General features: G+C 44.5%; 1 protein-coding gene across 3 annotated transcripts in view; it reads left to right on the top strand.

The window, feature by feature from the left end:
- ptprg (protein tyrosine phosphatase, receptor type G) overlaps positions 1-18,405 on the top strand; it is a 357,095-nt gene that overhangs the window by 59,975 nt on the left and 278,715 nt on the right. For all 3 annotated transcript variants that reach the window (XM_031901245.1, XM_031901244.1, XM_031901246.1), the window contains exon 2: positions 14,754-14,858. In XM_031901245.1, the coding sequence (XP_031757105.1) occupies positions 14,754-14,858 (105 nt within the window). The remainder of the gene's footprint in view (positions 1-14,753; positions 14,859-18,405) is intronic.

Raw genomic sequence — 18,405 nt, 5'->3', positions numbered from 1 at the left:
TCACATGACCGATCTATAGGCCCTCCACCCTCCGTGGGCAAATTATCTGCCGAATGAGAGAGCCTTCTGGCCGGGGAGAGACCCTACAAAGCAGAATTCATAAGCGGACTATCGACTTGGGCCAAGTGCCAGGCTTTGCAGCTGGTCGGGTTAAAGGGGAGCTATTATTAAAGTCAAAACCAAGCGTACGATAGGGAATGGGGTGCCAGTGAATTTCCAAAGTACAAAAATACCCAGTTTTTAAGGTTTAAATTTACATTTTTTTTTCATGTAGCTGCAGTGGGTGTGGTTAAGCCCTTTACTGGGACGTCAATCTTAAAGAAACAGTAACACCCAAAAAACTGAATCTGCAAAGTTGGCCCTGTAGCCTCTATGGAGATGCAAACAATATATTAGTAATAATATTAGTATTTCCTTTGGACAACTAAAGAGGGGAAATTAGAAATTAAGGTGTAGTGATGTTTATGGGGTACTTTTTAGCTGTAAATGACACTGTTACACAGCAAATAATTCCCTCTACTATTTAACATTTTATTCTTGAACCAACAAATGTATTTGTAGCTGTAATATTGGTGTGTAGGCGCCATCTCAGTGCCTTGTGCCTGAGTCTGAGCTTTCAGCCAGCGCTACACATTAGAACTGCTTTCAGCTAACCTATTGTTTCTCCTACTCCCATGTAACTGGAGGAGTCCCAAGCCGGACTTGGATTTCTTACTATTGAGTGCTATTCTGATACCTACTGGGAGCTGCTATCTTGCTCCCTTCCCATTGTTCTGCTGATCGGCTGCTGGGGGTGAGGGGAGGGATATCACTCCAACTTGCAGCGCAGCAGTAAAGTGTGCCTGAGTCTGAGCTTTACAACCACTGTAAGGAATGGATAAATATTTCCCTTTATGACTTGTAAGTTAACCAATTGTCTCCCAGACTGGCAGGGACTTGAGTGCTTGTACAGGAGCCGGTGCCAATCAGATACTTATGACTTTCATGTTAATGGCTCTCTTTGGAGATCTCTGAATCCTTTCACGTTAATGAGGTGAATGACTCCTGCCTATTACACGGTTAGAAATGGCCTCATTTATTCCTTTCCTGGAATCCCACCGGGGGGCCCTAAGTCTCCTGAGCCCCTGAGAGTGAAAGGGAAAGGTGTGATCTGCAGGTTTTATGCTCCGTTTAACCTTTTATTGAGAACCTGCAGTCACTGAATGGAGCATTAAGATTTTATCACTGTCAACATCAGGGAGCAGCTGTGATTTAAGTGTTATGATATAGCGGAGATTGTCTACTGAGTCGTAACGTGGGGTGCAACAACCTACTAATCCAAGCACCGTGGCACCTGAATATTTTGCGTAATACAACAAAGTTTTATTTTATTTGTTTTACCTAAAATATTCAGCTCAGATACAATCTGTGCCACTGTGACAGAATGCTCTGTTATACAGATAGCTAGAATCTCAGCCATAAAGCAGGGCAGGACTGCTGCTTACAATGGGGGGATCAGATAGGATCTGTGCCACTGTGACTGAATGCTCTGTTATACAGATAGCTAGAATCTCAGCCATAAAGCAGGGCAGGACTGCTGCTTACAATGGGGGGATCAGATAGGATCTGTGCCACTGTGACAGAATGCTCTGTTATACAGATAGCTAGAATCTCAGCCATAAAGCAGGGCAGGACTGCTGCTTACAATGGGGGGGATCAGTAGGATCTGTGCCACTGTGACAGAATGCTCTGTTATACAGATAGCTAGAATCTCAGCCATAAAGCAGGGCAGGACTGCTGCTTACAATGGGGGGATCAGTAGGATCTGTGCCACTGTGACAGAATGCTCTGTTATACAGATAGCTAGAATCTCAGCCATAAAGCAGGGCAGGACTGCTGCTTACAATGGGGGGATCAGTAGGATCTGTGCCACTGTGACAGAATGCTCTGTTATACAGATAGCTAGAATCTCAGCCATAAAGCAGGGCAGGACTGCTTCTTACAATGGGGGGGTGGGGGGTCAGATAGGATCTGTGCCACTGTGACAGAATGCTCTGTTATACAGATAGCTAGAATCTCAGCCATAAAGCAGGGCAGGACTGCTGCTTACAATGGGGGGATCAGATAGGATCTGTGCCACTGTGACAGAATGCTCTGTTATACAGATAGCTAGAATCTCAGCCATAAAGCAGGGCAGGACTGCTGCTTACAATGGGGGATCAGATAGGATCTGTGCCACTGTGACAGAATGCTCTGCTATACAGATAGCTAGAATCTCAGCCATAAAGCAGGGCAGGACTGCTGCTTACAATGGGGGGATCAGATAGGATCTGTGCCACTGTGACAGAATGCTCTGTTATACAGATAGCTAGAATCTCAGCCATAAAGCAGGGCAGGACTGCTGCTTACAATGGGGGGATCAGATAGGATCTGTGCCACTGTGACAGAATGCTCTGCTATACAGATAGCTAGAATCTCAGCCATAAAGCAGGGCAGGACTGCTGCTTACAATGGGGGGATCAGATAGGATCTGTGCCACTGTGACAGAATGCTCTGTTATACAGATAGCTAGAATCTCAGCCATAAAGCAGGGCAGGACTGCTGCTTACAATGGGGGGATCAGATAGGATCTGTGCCACTGTGACAGAATGCTCTGTTATACAGATAGCTAGAATTTCAGCCATAAAGCAGGGCAGGACTGCTGCTTACAATGGGGGGATCAGATAGGATCTGTGTGATCTCTCTCTCCAGGATTATTTATGGCGTTTGGATCAGCTTTCCCCTGTGCTACAATGTCTCCATCTGGTTAAGCTGCTCTGTATGTATATGTGTGTGTATCTATAGTGTGTCGGTAGCTCAGAGTCGGTGTGTGTGAGAGCGGCTGGAATGGATCCCACCCTGACAATCTGACACGGAGACTCTGCCAAAGTTTCCTTGCAAATGTTACACAAAAACCAGTATTCAGCTCCGAGTGTGGGAGTATTGTTGAAACGTAGGCAGTCTGATATCATCAACATACATCTCTATTGCACTAATGATCATTACAAATGGCCGGCTCATCCCAAACCCTTTCCATTCTTTTTTTTTTTTTTTTTCCCTTGAGGAGAGCAGAGAGAAGAGTTGTAGTTTTATATTTTTCTGTACAGGCTATGAGCAAACTTAGGGGGCTGTTCCTGCTGAATTGTGCTTAGTATAGAGGAATCCCCATGTGCCATAGTTTTATGGTATCTCTCTGTACAGGCTATGAGCAAACTTAGGGGGCTGTTCCTGCTGAATTGTGCTTAGTACAGGGGAATCCCTATGTGCCATAGTTTTATGGTATCTCTCTGTACAGACTATGAGCAAACTTAGGGGGCTGTTCCTGCTGAATTGTGCTTAGTACAGGGGAATCCCTATGTGCCATAGTTTTATGGTATCTCTCTGTACAGGCTATGAGCAAACTTAGGGGGCTGTTCCTGCTGAATTGTGCTTAGTACAGGGGAATCCCTATGTGCCATAGTTTTATGGTATCTCTCTGTACAGGCTATGAGCAAACTTAGGGGGCTGTTCCTGCTGAATTGTGCTTAGTACAGGAGAATCCCTATGTGCCATAGTTTTATGGTATCCCTCTGTACAGGCTATGAGCAAACTTAGGGGGCTGTTCCTGCTGAATTGTGCTTAGTACAGGGGAATCCCTATGTGCCATAGTTTTATGGTATCTCTCTGTACAGGCTATGAGCAAACTTAGGGGGCTGTTCCTGCTGAATTGTGCTTAGTACAGGGGAATCCCTGTGTGCCATAGTTTTATGGTATCTCTCTGTACAGGTTTTGAGCAAACTTAGGGGGCTGTTCCTGCTTTGAAGCTGAGTTTTTACCGAGGAACAATCAAAGTGGGCAAAACAAATAAAGTTGCCCATGGGGAAGGCTGATGTGTCTCGGCATGCATGTATTTAAATGGCGCATCTGGGGCTGCACCCCTGGGACCCACAGCAGCCGCTGGGTCTGCACTCTCTCCAGTTACACCCTTGTGTGTGACGGTTCTGGCTGCTTTCTCTGTTTTTGAGAGGTTTATATATTGCATTTAAATCACTGCTTTCCTAGGAAGGGGAGGGGGATGATGTTCCCAGCTTGTTTACATATAGAGGGAAACGAGTGGTTTGGCAGCAGCTGCTTTACAGCGTTCCCTTGCATTCAGCCAATAGGAGTTGATCTTACAGTCCTGCCTATAGTGTTAAATATCATTACTCACTAGATACAACCCTCACAATGGGAAGTCCATGACTCCCTTACTCTTAGGTTTGGCCTTTTCATGACTTAGCAAAAGGTTAAATTTTATGTACCGATTGGCTCTATTGGTTTTTTATAGGGTGCCAGGAATTTTAATTTTCAGCAGCTATGCGGTTGCTATGGTTTTCTTCACCTTAGCAACCAGGCAGTGGTTTAAATAAGAGACTGGAATATGAATAGGAGAGGGGCTGAATAGAAAGATACGGAATAAAATGTCACAATAATAATAAAATTTTTAAACTCACAGAGTAATAGTGTTTTGGCTGCCGGGGTCAGTGACCCCCTATTTGCAAAGCTGGGAAGATGTAGTAGAGAAAGGTAAATAAAACAAAAACTATATTGAAAAAAGAATGAAGACCAATTGCAAAGTTGCTAGGAATAGGACATTCTATGGCATAGTAAAAGTTAATGTAAAAAATCCTGCTGTTTTCCATTGTTCTTAGTGTTGGTTAAACCTCTCTGAGTGGGGACCCAGTGTGGTGGGACTCCGGCACCATCATGGTGTGTTCCAGAGCTGCACGGACACATCTACTGGGATCCCACAAGGGCACAGATGGGACCCTCTCTGACCGCGGTATCTCAGGAAGTGGGGCATTAACCCCCGTGCTCTTTCTGGGCTAATTATACTCTCTCAAACAGTCCCCTTGTGCATTGCAACACCACAACCTTCATCTCATGCACAAGGGATCCATGGATTAGATTTAGCCGTCATGTTGGAAGGATGAGAAAGGAAACATGTATTTTTGAATGGAAACAATAGCCTTTTTATAATGTGTTGATCCACATTAAATCGACACTAGACAGGCTGTTCCTGCTGAATTGTGCTTAGTAAAGGGGAATCCCTATGTGCCAGAGTTTTATGGTATCTCTCTGTACAGGCTATGGGCAAACTTAAGCTGGCCATACACGTGGCGATCCGACGATGTTTCGTACGACCATCGGTCGCACGAAACATCGTCAGATCCGCCACACACCATTCAGGGCTGAATCGGCAGGTAAGGAGGTAGAAACAATAGGATTTCTACCTCCTTCTGCCGATTCAGCTCTGAAGGGAGAATTTTGGTCAGGCGCCTTCTATGGCGCCCGATCAAAATTTTCTAACTTGGCCGATCAGCGAGCCGACCGATTTCAGCAGCTTCCTGCGATATCGGTCGGCTCGCTGACATGCCATACACGCACCGATTATCGTACGAAACGAGGTTTCGTACGATAATATCGGTGCGTGTATGGCCACCTTTAGGGGGCTGTTCCTGCTGAATTGTGCTTAGTACAGGGGAATCCCTATGTGCCATAGTTTTATGGTATCTCTCTGTACAGGCTATGGGCAAACTTAGGGGGCTGTTCCTGCTGAATTGTGCTTAGTACAGGGGAATCCCTATGTGCCATCGTTTTATGGTATCTCTCTGTACAGGCTATGAGCAAACTTAGGGGGCTGTTCCTGCTGAATTGTGCTTAGTACAGGGGAATCCCTATGCTGCCATAGTTTTATGGTATCTCTCTGTACAGGCTATGAGCAAACTTAGGGGGCTGTTCCTGCTGAATTGTGCTTAGTACAGGGGAATCCCTATGTGCCATAGTTTTATGGTATCTCTCTGTACAGGCTATGAGCAAACTTAGGGGGCTGTTCCTGCTGAATTGTGCTTAGTACAGGTGGGAATTCCCATGCTGGTATAGATTAATGGTATCTCTCTGTAAAGCAATAAACCCATTTAAAGGGTCACTTCTTGCCTAATTGTGCTTCGTAAGGTGGGGGGGGAGGGAGTTCTCCCAGTGACAATGTTTAATGGCATCGCTGAGTACAGTTCAGTGACTTTCCCTTTAAACATAACGCTGGGTTTGACTTCTGGTTCCTGGGACAAGTTTCCATGGTGCTTCTCCCCGGTGGTGCCAGAGGCGCATCTGTTCCTTACAAAGAGTGTCCCCTATGCCTCCCCCTCCCCCCGCCCTTGTTGTGCTCGGATCCATAATAATGTTTGGTGCCGTTTCCATGCAAATGTCCCCTGTTACCCACCCACTCGCCAAAATCTGTGTCTTTCCCATGATTCTCTGATGACTCGGGTTTTAGAGTCTAGAAATTTAAAGATTTATTAAATGGGTCCAATTGCACAGGTCGTGTATTAGGTACAACCGCCCTGCTCTGTGTATTTACAAAACCATCCCCCAAATCTGCATCTAAATGAACCTTTTGTAAATGAAATACTTCCCCTTTAAACAGCACCAGAGGGTGAGAAAAAACCATTCTAGAACTGCAAAGATGGAGCCCAGTATGGAAATAATTTTATTAACGGGCTATTATCCCCCCACTGCTACTATAGGCACCATCTCTCCCTACTATACCTGCTATCCCACAGCCCCAGTCCCTTCCCAGAGGCTACTATCCCACCGCTACTATAGGCACCATCTCTCCCTACTGTACCTGCTATCCCACAGCCCCAGTCCCTTCCCAGAGGCTATTATCCCCCCACTGCTACTATAGGCACCATCTCTCCCTACTATACCTGCTATCCCACAGCCCCAGTCCCTTCCCAGAGGCTATTATCCCCCCACTTCTACTATAGGCACCATCTCTCCCTACTATACCTGCTATCCCACAGCCCCAGTCCCTTCCCAGAGGCTATTATCCCCCCACTGCTACTATAGGCACCATCTCTCCCTACTATACCTGCTATCCCACAGCCCCAGTCCCTTCCCAGAGGCTATTATCCCCCCACTGCTACTATAGGCACCATCTCTCCCTACTATACCTGCTATCCCACAGCCCCAGTCCCTTCCCAGAGGCTATTATCCCCCCACTGCTACTATAGGCACCATCTCTCCCTACTATACCTGCTATCCCACAGCCCCAGTCCCTTCCCAGAGGCTATTATCCCCCCACTTCTACTATAGGCACCATCTCTCCCTACTATACCTGCTATCCCACAGCCCCAGTCCCTTCCCAGAGGCTATTATCCCCCCACTGCTACTATAGGCACCATCTCTCCCTACTATACCTGCTATCCCACAGCCCCAGTCCCTTCCCAGAGGCTATTATCCCCCCCCACTGCTACTATAGGCACCATCTCTCCCTACTATACCTGCTATCCCACAGCCCCAGTCCCTTCCCAGAGGCTATTATCCCCCCACTGCTACTATAGGCACCATCTCTCCCTACTATACCTGCTATCCCACAGCCACAGTCCCTTCCCAGAGGCTATTATCCCCCCACTGCTACTATAGGCACCATCTCTCCCTACTATACCTGCTATCCCACAGCCCCAGTCCCTTCCCAGAGGCTATTATCCCCCCACTGCTACTATAGGCACCATCTCTCCCTACTATACCTGCTATCCCACAGTCCCAGTCCCTTCCCAGAGGCTATTATCCCCCCACTGCTACTATAGGCACCATCTCTCCCTACTATACCTGCTATCCCACAGCCCCAGTCCCTTCCCAGAGGCTATTATCCCACTGCTACTATAGGCACCATCTCTCCCTACTATACCTGCTATCCCACAGCCCCAGTCCCTTCCCAGAGGCTATTATCCCCCCACTGCTACTATAGGCACCATCTCTCCCTACTATACCTGCTATCCAACAGCCCCAGTCCCTTCCCAGAGGCTATTATCCCCCCACTGCTACTATAGGCACCATCTCTCCCTACTATACCTGCTATCCCACAGCCCCAGTCCCTTCCCAGAGGCTATTATCCCCCCCACTGCTACTATAGGCACCATCTCTCCCTACTATACCTGCTATCCCACAGCCCCAGTCCCTTCCCAGAGGCTATTATCCCCCCACTGCTACTATAGGCACCATCTCTCCCTACTATACCTGCTATCCCACAGCCCCAGTCCCTTCCCAGAGGCTATTATCCCCCCACTGCTACTATAGGCACCATCTCTCCCTACTATACCTGCTATCCCACAGCCCCAGTCCCTTCCCAGAGGCTATTATCCCCCCACTTCTACTATAGGCACCATCTCTCCCTACTATACCTGCTATCCCACAGCCCCAGTCCCTTCCCAGAGGCTATTATCCCACTGCTACTATAGGCACCATCTCTCCCTACTATAACTGCTATCCCACAGCCCCAGTCCCTTCCCAGAGGCTATTATCCCACTGCTACTATAGGCACCATCTCTCCCTACTATACCTGCTATCCCACAGCCCCAGTCCCTTCCCAGAGGCTATTATCCCCCCACTGCTACTATAGGCACCATCTCTCCCTACTATACCTGCTATCCCACAGCCCCAGTCCCTTCCCAGAGGCTATTATCCCCCCACTGCTACTATAGGCACCATCTCTCCCTACTATACCTGCTATCCCACAGCCCCAGTCCCTTCCCAGAGGCTATTATCCCCCCACTGCTACTATAGGCACCATCTCTCCCTACTATACCTGCTATCCCACAGCCCCAGTCCCTTCCCAGAGGCTATTATCCCCCCCAACTGCTATTATATAGCCACCCCTGTATGGACCTCCTCCCTGGATCTGACCCAGTTGATGTTCGGTCACATCTTGCTCCATGTCCTCTGCTCCAACCCCCACAGGGGGTAAATATTGGCGAGTAGCAAATAATCTGGCAGTGCTGACAGGTCCGGCTCTTTATCCCAACATCTGCCCAGTGTTCCCAGTACAGCGGCGCCGTGGATCAGCGGAAGTGTTGGCCATTCCAAGCTGTATTTTAGCACAAACAAGGGTGTTTTAATGGTTTGATATTCAGTCTTAAAGCAGCAGGACACGGCGGAATCGTTCCGTTTTACGGCTTCACTTGTTGTCTTGCTTTTTACGGTCTCAATCAATATATATCTCTGGGATTGAGCTCAGTGGAAATCTTCTGTTGCTATAAAATGTACATCTGCGATGGGCTTCACTATACAGACTCTCGTCAGCTTTTAGGGCTTCAATAATATTTGTGAGCCTTACTTAGCAGGGAGGGGGGTTAATTGGGTTGCCTGAAAAATCTCCATCCAAGCCTAGCCAATAAAATTCTGCCTTTTGCTGTGGTTTGTACAGGTATGGGACCTGTTATCCAGAAAACACCCAGGTCATGATTATTCTGGACAATTGGTCTTTCTTTAATTTGAATCTCCATTCTGTCTGCTAAAAAATAATTTAACCATTAAATAAACCCAATAGGGCTGATCTGCCCCAATAAGGGGTAATTATATCTTAGTTGGGATCAAGTACAGGTACTGTTTTATTATTACAGAGAAAAGGGAATCATTTAACCATTAAATAAACCCAATAGGGCTGTTCTGCCCCCAATAAGGGGTAATTATATCTTAGTTGGGATCAAGTACAGGTACTGTTTTATTATTACAGAGAAAAGGGAATCATTTAACCATTAAATAAACCCAATAGGGCTGTTCTGCCCCCAATAAGGGGTAATTATATCTTAGTTGGGATCAAGTACAGGTACTGTTTTATTATTACAGAGAAAAGGGAATCATTTAACCATTAAATAAACCCAATAGGGCTGTTCTGCCCCCAATAAGGGGTAATTATATCTTAGTTGGGATCAAGTACAGGTACTGTTTTATTATTACAGAGAAAAGGGAATCATTTAACCATGAAATAAACCCAATAGGGCTGTTCTGCCCCCAATAAGGGGTAATTATATCTTAGTTGGGATCAAGTACAGGTACTGTTTTATTATTACAGAGAAAAGGGAATCATTTAACCATTAAATAAACCCAATAGGGCTGTTCTGCCCCAATAAGGGGTAATTATATCTTAGTTGGGATCAAGTACAGGTACTGTTTTATTATTACAGAGAAAAGGGAATCATTTAACCATTAAATAAACCCAATAGGGCTGTTCTGCCCCCAATAAGGGGTAATTATATCTTAGTTGGGATCAAGTACAGGTACTGTTTTATTATTACAGAGAAAAGGGAATCATTTAAAACAATTTGCATTACTTGATTCAAATGGAGTCTATGGGAGATGGCCTTCCTGTATTCGGAGCTTTCTGGATAAAGGGTTTCCAAATATCGGATCCCATACCTGTATTAAACATTCACTAGCAATTCAGGTACCTTGTTACCAGGGTCGGACTAGGGCACCGGGAAAAAACCTGGTGGATAGAGATGTAGCGAACTGTTCGCCGGCGAACTAATTCGCGCGAACATCGGGTGTTCGTGTTCGCGCAAATTCGCGGACTTTTGCCGATGTTTGCCACTTTGGGTTCGCCGCGTTTTTTTTTTGGCGCCGCGTTTTTTCTCCTTGGTTTTCCGCCGCGTTTTTTTCACTTCGTTTTATCGCCTATGCATATACATAGGAATAGCTTGCGGTTTTTTTTTTTGGCGTTATTTTTTTGCGTTTTTTTTTTTTTGGCGCTTTTTTTTGGCGCTTTTTTTTACAAGTATTTTTCAGAGAAGTTTTTGCCCTTGATCCCCCTCCTGCATGTCACTGTCCAGGTCGTGGCACCCTTTAAACAACTTTAAAATCAGTTTTCTGGCCAGAAATGGCTTTTCTAGGTTTTAAAGTTCGCCTTCCCATTGAAGTCTATGGGGTTCGCAAAGTTCACAAATATTCGCGAGTTTTGGCGAAAGTCCGTGAACGGGTTCGCGAACATTTTTGCGCGGGTTCGCTACATCCCTACTGGTGGGCACCACCGCCCCACACCCAAGGGAATTGGGTTGGACTGGTGGTTGTGGGCCCTGCAGGGGGTTTGAAGACTGTAGCAAGGGCCCCTTGGGGGTGCAGGCACCCCTGATGCAGCAGCCCCAATGGGCCCTGCACCCCCCAGTCCAGCACTGCTTGTTACTAGTAATAAGGGGCATTTTTGGCCTCTGAGTAAAGTAGTAGTATTCCATTTGATTGCACAGTTGCTGATGCCCAGAATGTTACCACTGATGGGGGGCACTATCCATCTGCCATATTAGATTTTTAGTTTAGACAGACTATCTACCCCCAATGTGCAGTAGTATTGGTGGAAGCGCATAAAAATAAAAAGAAATATATAGTGCAGATCAATATAATAAAGAAATCCAAAGATTGATGAAGGAGGTATGTGCTTAATTAAAACACCAATGCTTAGGTAAAGTGGCCCCAATACCATAGGCTAATGTAGAATCTATATCTGCTCACCAGATCAACTTATAAAAAAGCATGTAGAATCATCCCAACCGGGCATTGATAGAAGAGGGATCCAATCCACAATATATATAGGATGGAGAACAAGGCAAGATATAGTGTAAAAACGTTTATTATATTAAAATCCTGAACAGTGCAGGCTACTTACAATGTAGTAGACATGTAAAAACATGGAACAGAAGAAGAGTCAATGGTAGCTCAACGCGTTTCGCGTGCTGACTGCACGCTTCCTGACTGCACGCTCCTGAGGAAGCGTGCAGTCAGCACGCGAAACGCGTTGAGCTACCATTGACTCTTCTTCTGTTCCATGTTTTTACATGTCTACTACATTGTAAGTAGCCTGCACTGTTCAGGATTTTAATATAATAAACGTTTTTACACTATATCTTGCCTTGTTCTCCATCCTATATATATTGTGGATTGGATCCCTCTTCTATCAATGCCCGGTTGGGATGATTCTACATGCTTTTTTATAAGTTGATCTGGTGAGCAGATATAGATTCTACATTAGCCTATGGTATTGGGGCCACTTTACCTAAGCATTGGTGTTTTAATTAAGCACATACCTCCTTCATCAATCTTTGGATTTCTTTATTATATTGATCTGCACTATATATTTCTTTTTATTTTTATGCGCTTCCACCAATACTACTGCACATATACTCTGAGGCTCATCTTAAGGGGAGCTGACACCAGGAGGAAGCAGCATTGACCTTTCACTACATTGAAGATTCACACACACGGATTTCCCATCAAGAAGCGCTGGGTTCAGGAGGGTTTATTCACTCCATAATATCTACCCCCAATGTTCTTTACATGCCCATATAGTTAATAAGTATTATCTGCTGCCAACTATACCTGGGCAAATTTGGGGGTTCAGTGGACCTGAATGCATTTGCGGCACCAGAAATAGTGATGAGCGAATCCATTTTGCTTAGCCGGAAATGTTTGTGCCGCTACTGCTTTAGTCACAATCGCAACTTTTTTTTTCTCATTTTTTTTCAAGCAAATTTTTGCAGCTGTTTCGCCAAAATTTTTTGCCAATGGCAAGATGCTAATATTCGCAGCGAATCCATGCCTTGCAAAAAAATTAATTAACCATAAATGTAGAACCTGGCGCTTGGTTCTATGACACACGCGGCACACAGGGGGTTAAAAGTTATTTATTTGCTTAAGATTCATCTGCAAATCACTATTAAGATTAGGAATCCGCAGCCTTAGCAAAAAAAAAAAAAGTTTTCCTGGTGACTCCGCCGCGGCCTAGATTGGATTCAGCCAAGTGAAACTCCGCTGCGAAGAGAATTTGCATTTGTGGCTCGTGTTCCCGAGATGTGTGTAAACAAAAAGCAGATGTTAACAGCCCGCATCCTTTAGCGGAAAGTCTCCGGGGGGACAAAACAGTTGACTCCTTTTTTATTTGTGCTGCATTCCTTGATGGAATATCTTCTTCTATAAGTTTTTGGCGTTATTCCGCTGGGCAAAGCTCGGAGCTTTCAGTTAACTCTGTCGGGTTTTGTGCCAAAATCCAATATCGGAGGAGAAGCAAACAGAATAGATCCCGTGATTTACTTGATTAGTGTTTGGATTTACTAAAAAACATTGTAGTTTTGTTTCTATTGTTTATACGACAAAAATGAAAAAAGAAAAAGAAAAGAGAAAAATCCAAGTCCGGCTTGGGACTCCTCCAGTTACATGGGAGTAGGAGAAACAATAGGTTAGCTGAAAGCAGTTCTAATGTGTAGCGCTGGCTGAAAGCTCAGACTCAGGCACACTTTACTGCTGCGCTGCAAGTTGGAGTGATATCCCCCCCCCCCTCACCCCCAGCAGCCGATCAGCAGAACAATGGGAAGGGAGCAAGATAGCAGCTCCCAGTAGGTATCAGAATAGCACTCAATAGTAAGAAATCCAAGTCCGGCTTGGGACTCCTCCAGTTACATGGGAGTAGGAGAAACAATAGGTTAGCTGAAAGCAGTTCTAATGTGTAGCGCTGGCTGAAAGCTCAGACTCAGGCACACTTTACTGCTGCGCTGCAAGTTGGAGTGATATCCCCCCCCCTCACCCCCAGCAGCCGATCAGCAGAACAATGGGAAGGGAGCAAGATAGCAGCTCCCAGTAGGTATCAGAATAGCACTCAATAGTAAGAAATCCAAGTCCGGCTTGGGACTCCTCCAGTTACATGGGAGTAGGAGAAACAATAGGTTAGCTGAAAGCAGTTCTAATGTGTAGCGAGAAATGACCATTCCATACATAATACCTCCATTCTGAGTGTTGTTGGAAATTCTTTAGTGTTGGTTTGGGGAAGCTTAGCCTGCCCAAGTCTTCATTAAAATCCACCTACGCCCAGGGATATTGCATCAGTGATTTCTTCTTTTTATTCCAATTCTTTATTTCCGACCCCTCAAAATATATTTGTTCCTCAGCTAGAATGGAAATAATCAGGATGGTAATTGCTGGGGGACAGTCGACCCTCTTAAACTTCCTTTGTATTAAAGGGACAATAACTTCATAAAGTCAATATATTTCTTGGTAATAAATGTCTGTTAGTGTTTTGTTTCCATGGTTCCATGAATGATATGTGGCTCCTGTTTATGTAATATTATACATTACTTTTAAATGCATATGAAACCCTTTTTACTGATCCATTAGTGCCGGTCAAGTCTTTAGGCAACTTGTTAGTGTAGCGACCAGGCTGGAAATGTGGGAATTGTTGTTATATTAAGTTGAGGGTCAACGTGATGGTTCTTGTTTGGACTTTCTTCTCACCTGGTCTTCAGTAGCAAATAATTCCTGGAATTTGATGGTCAAGGTTATTGTTGCCTGAGGTTACAAAGATTGACTATCCAATAGCCTTGCTCAGTGATCCCCAACCAGTGGCTCGGGGGTAACATGTTGCTCCCCAACCCCTTGGGTGTTGCTCTCAGTGCCCCCAAACCAGGGAGTTATTTTTGAATTCCTGACTTGGGGGCAAGTTTTGGTTGAATAAAAACAAGATTTCCTACCAAATAAAGCCCCCTGTAAGCTGATAGGGTGCATAGAGGCTGCCTAATAGCCAATCACAGCCCTTATTTGGCTCCTCCACGAACTTTTATGGTGCTTGTGTTGCTCCCCAAGTCTTTTTACATTTGACTGTGGCTCACGAGTAAGAAAGGTTGGGGACCCCTGGCCTTGCTGCTCGGAACATATACCCTTCTTGGTCATCTGGGCAGTGATTCCCACAACTCTTACCAATTTAGAAACAAAGTCAGTGTTTAAGATGGGAAACCCCCACATTTCCACCCCTACAAAAGTGCTACTTTGTTCTCCCCTACACTCAAAGCCAAAACCCCATTTGGTCACCTTATGTCCACCATGTTTGAATGTTCTTATGCATTTGTCCATCGCTATTCTCCATTGGAATCCATGCTGATTCTTCTGTTTTCCTTTTGCAGCATTCACGGAGGGTAACTCCGGATCTCTACATGGGAACAGACCTGGCAGCACCGTGCAGATACGGAGGCGGAAGGCACCCGCGGAGCCCTACTGGTCCTATTCTGGTAAGATTCGAACACCCAATGGTGATCGGTTCAATAGACATTTCCACGTCGTAGGCGTAGAAGTACTATGTTTCGGTTGCTCTATCGAGAAATGAGTGGTTTATTTTTAACTTTCAAAATAGGAACTGGTTTTGGCACGCGGGTTTGCTATGGCGAAGAGGATGGAATTAAATTGTTTCCTGCCCAAATCTGCTCATTCAAGGCTTCTGTAATGAAATTGTGTTTTTATGTCGACCCTCTTCCGCTTCCTTTGTATTAAAGGGACAATAACGTCATAAAGTCAATATATTTCCTGGTAATAAATGTATGTTAGTGTTTTGTTTCCATGGTTCCGTGAATGATATGTGGCTCCTGTTTATGTAAAATTATTATTTTGTTGGTGTTACTGGTGCCTCAGTGCCGGTTAGTCTTAAGGCAACTTGTTAGTGTAGTGACCAGGCTGGAAATATGGGAATTGTTGTTATATTAAGTTGAGGGTCAACGTGATGGTTCTTGTTTGGACTTTCTTCTCACCTGGTCTTCAGTAGCAAATAATTCCTGGAATTTGATGGTTTTCTGTTGGCCAATTGGTCTTTCACACTCGTACCAGCAATGCCAGATGCTCACAGATGTGTCTGTTATTTATAGATTGTAAGCTCTAATGGGCAGGCCCACCTTTATCTCTTGTATGTACAGGTATGGGATCCTTTATCCGGAACCCATTATCCAGAAAGCTCCGAATTACGGAAAACCCGTTTCCCATGGACTCCATTTTAATCAAATAATTCAGAATTGTAAAACTGATTTCCTTTTTCTCTGTAATAATAAAACAGTACCTGTACTTGATCCCAACTAAGATATAATTACCCCTTATTGGGGCAGAACAGCCCTATTGGGTTTATTTCATGGTTAAATGATTCCCTTTTCTCTGTAATAATAAAACAGTACCTGTACTTGATCCCAACTAAGATATAATTACCCCTTATTGGGGCAGAACAGCCCTATTGGGTTTATTTAATGGTTAAATGATTCCCTTTTCTCTGTAATAATAAAACAGTACCTGTACTTGATCCCAACTAAGATATAATTACCCCTTATTGGGGGCAGAACAGCCCTATTGGGTTTATTTAATGGTTAAATGATTCCCTTTTCTCTGTAATAATAAAACAGTACCTGTACTTGATCCCAACTAAGATATAATTACCCCTTATTGGGGCAGAACAGCCCTATTGGATTTATTTAATGGTTAAATGATTCCCTTTTCTCTGTAATAATAAAACAGTACCTGTACTTGATCCCAACTAAGATATAATTACCCCTTATTGGGGGCAGAACAGCCCTATTGGGTTTATTTAATGGTTAAATGATTCCCTTTTCTCTGTAATAATAAAACAGTACCTGTACTTGATCCCAACTAAGATATAAATAATCATTATTGGGGGCAAAACAATCCTATTGGGTTTAATTAATGGTTTATTGATTTTTTAGTAGACTTAAGATATGGAGATCCAAATGACAGAATACCCTTGGACCCCTTGATAAAGGGTCCTATACCTGTACGTTATATTATCTGTAGGTGCAGTGTACAATCCAATAATGCTACATTGTGCCTGTGGAACACTTGAATCCTATCCATGACTGGAATCCCAATAACTGTATGAATTCTAGTCCCTTATTTTGATTCTATACCTGATGAGTGAGATCTCTGCCGGCGGAAATGAGATTCACTGTAAATGAGTGAGATGCCATCAGTGATTTCCTATTCTTCTATTTGTTAATCCTGTTAGTGACACGTGGAGGGAACACAACACATCGCTTCTGTATGTAGCAACTGGGGTGCCAAAGGATTAGATGCACTGATTTGCCAGGAAAGCAACGGTTGGCTGTTCCTGTATGTACAGTGTGTAGAGTTTCATCAAATACCATTTATTTTGTTAAGGGCACATTATAAAATACAAATCTGCATTTGTAGCGCAGATATGGGATCTCTACTCTACTATACCTGGGCATTCTCCAGCCCAAAAATGGACCAATCCCTGCCCATTGCATCATTGCCCTCCCCACTAATGGAATTACTTTACTCTAAAGACCCTCTGGCCTTTGCCTTCCTCTTATATCATCTGCTACTTCCCCTGCCATCACTATCGGGACCAGGAGAAGAGAAAACAAGGTGACAACCATTACCTTATATTACCTTACCACTGACCTAGAACTCTTTCTTTTTTTTACTTACCCGTATGTAGGAATTTGGCTTTCTAATCTATCACTATGTATTGGGTCTTCTGATCTATTACTTTTCTGTGGAAACCAGGAGGCATTATCGGAACAAAGCAATGCTTCCAGCCTGTTAAGATCAGTGTCGGACTGGAACCCCAGAGGCCCACCTGAAAACCTTAAACTATGGGACCACTCTCTAACAGTGAACCCCAACCAGTGGCTCGTGACCAATATTTTGCTCCCCAACCCCTTGGGTGTTGCTCTCAGTGCCCCCAAACCAGGGAGTTATTTTCGAATTCCTGACTTGGGGGCAAGTTTTGGTTGAATAAAAACAAGATTTCCTACCAAATAAAGACCCTGTAAGCTGATAGGGTGCATAGAGGCCCCTAATAGCCAATCATAGCCCTAATTTGGCTCCTCCATGAACTTTTATGGTGCTTGTGTTGCTCCCCAAGTCTTTTTACATTTGACTGTGGCTAATGAGTAAGAAAGGTTGGGGATCCCTGCCCTAAAATATTGTTCCTACTCTTCTCACTCAACATATTTATTCTCCTATGATTTTTAATTACACACTAGCATCTAGACTTCCATTTTTTTTCCTATTTGTTCCCATTCAGAAATAGGGAATGACCATGAAACAGGCCAAATGCTCAGGAGCAGGGGGGCCCACTTACACCTGGGCCCACCGGGAGTTTTCTGGTATCCTGCTGGGCCAGTCCGACACTGCCCACCCTTCCGGCTTGGTTTGTAGCATTAGCAACCAAAGGAGAGAGTGCGACGGAGCAAATGGGGGATTTTGGGTGGTTTTCTACTAACACGACTAATAGCATAGTGGAATGCCAGGGATGCTGTTATTTTATTTATTGTAAACATTGAAAAATACCAGGAATACTATGTAAATCATTAAAAAAAATACCATTGCCAATAGAGTGAGAGAAGAATTAAATATCGTACCTGGTCTGTAATTAAGGCTCATTTTTTTCCCACTCTCTGGATCAGAGACTTCAGATTTATTTTCCGTATCCCCCGGGGAGATGTGTCAAAGGTATTTGGGTTTCGCAGAAAACGGAGATAAGTATTAGTGTCAATCTCGCAGCACTTTGCCGAGGCCGTCATCTCGACTTCTACATCTAGATTAGACATTCAAACAAATAACGGAAACAAAATCCGTGTTGATCGCATCCCGCAGAGACAGGACAGAGAGGGGAATTTAGCAAGTTCATGGATGATGAAACATGGGATTTTATAAGATAATTTGAGAGATTATACAGGAAAGGGAAAGTTAAACTCCAAAACGAATGTGTCACCCCATCCTTTGTTTACTGTACTGAGCTCTGGTATGTGATCCCAT

Source organism: Xenopus tropicalis, chromosome 4, assembly GCF_000004195.4.
Source record: "Xenopus tropicalis strain Nigerian chromosome 4, UCB_Xtro_10.0, whole genome shotgun sequence".
Classification (NCBI taxonomy): Eukaryota; Metazoa; Chordata; class Amphibia; order Anura; family Pipidae; genus Xenopus; species Xenopus tropicalis.
This window is presented reverse-complemented; position numbering and strand designations above follow the sequence as displayed.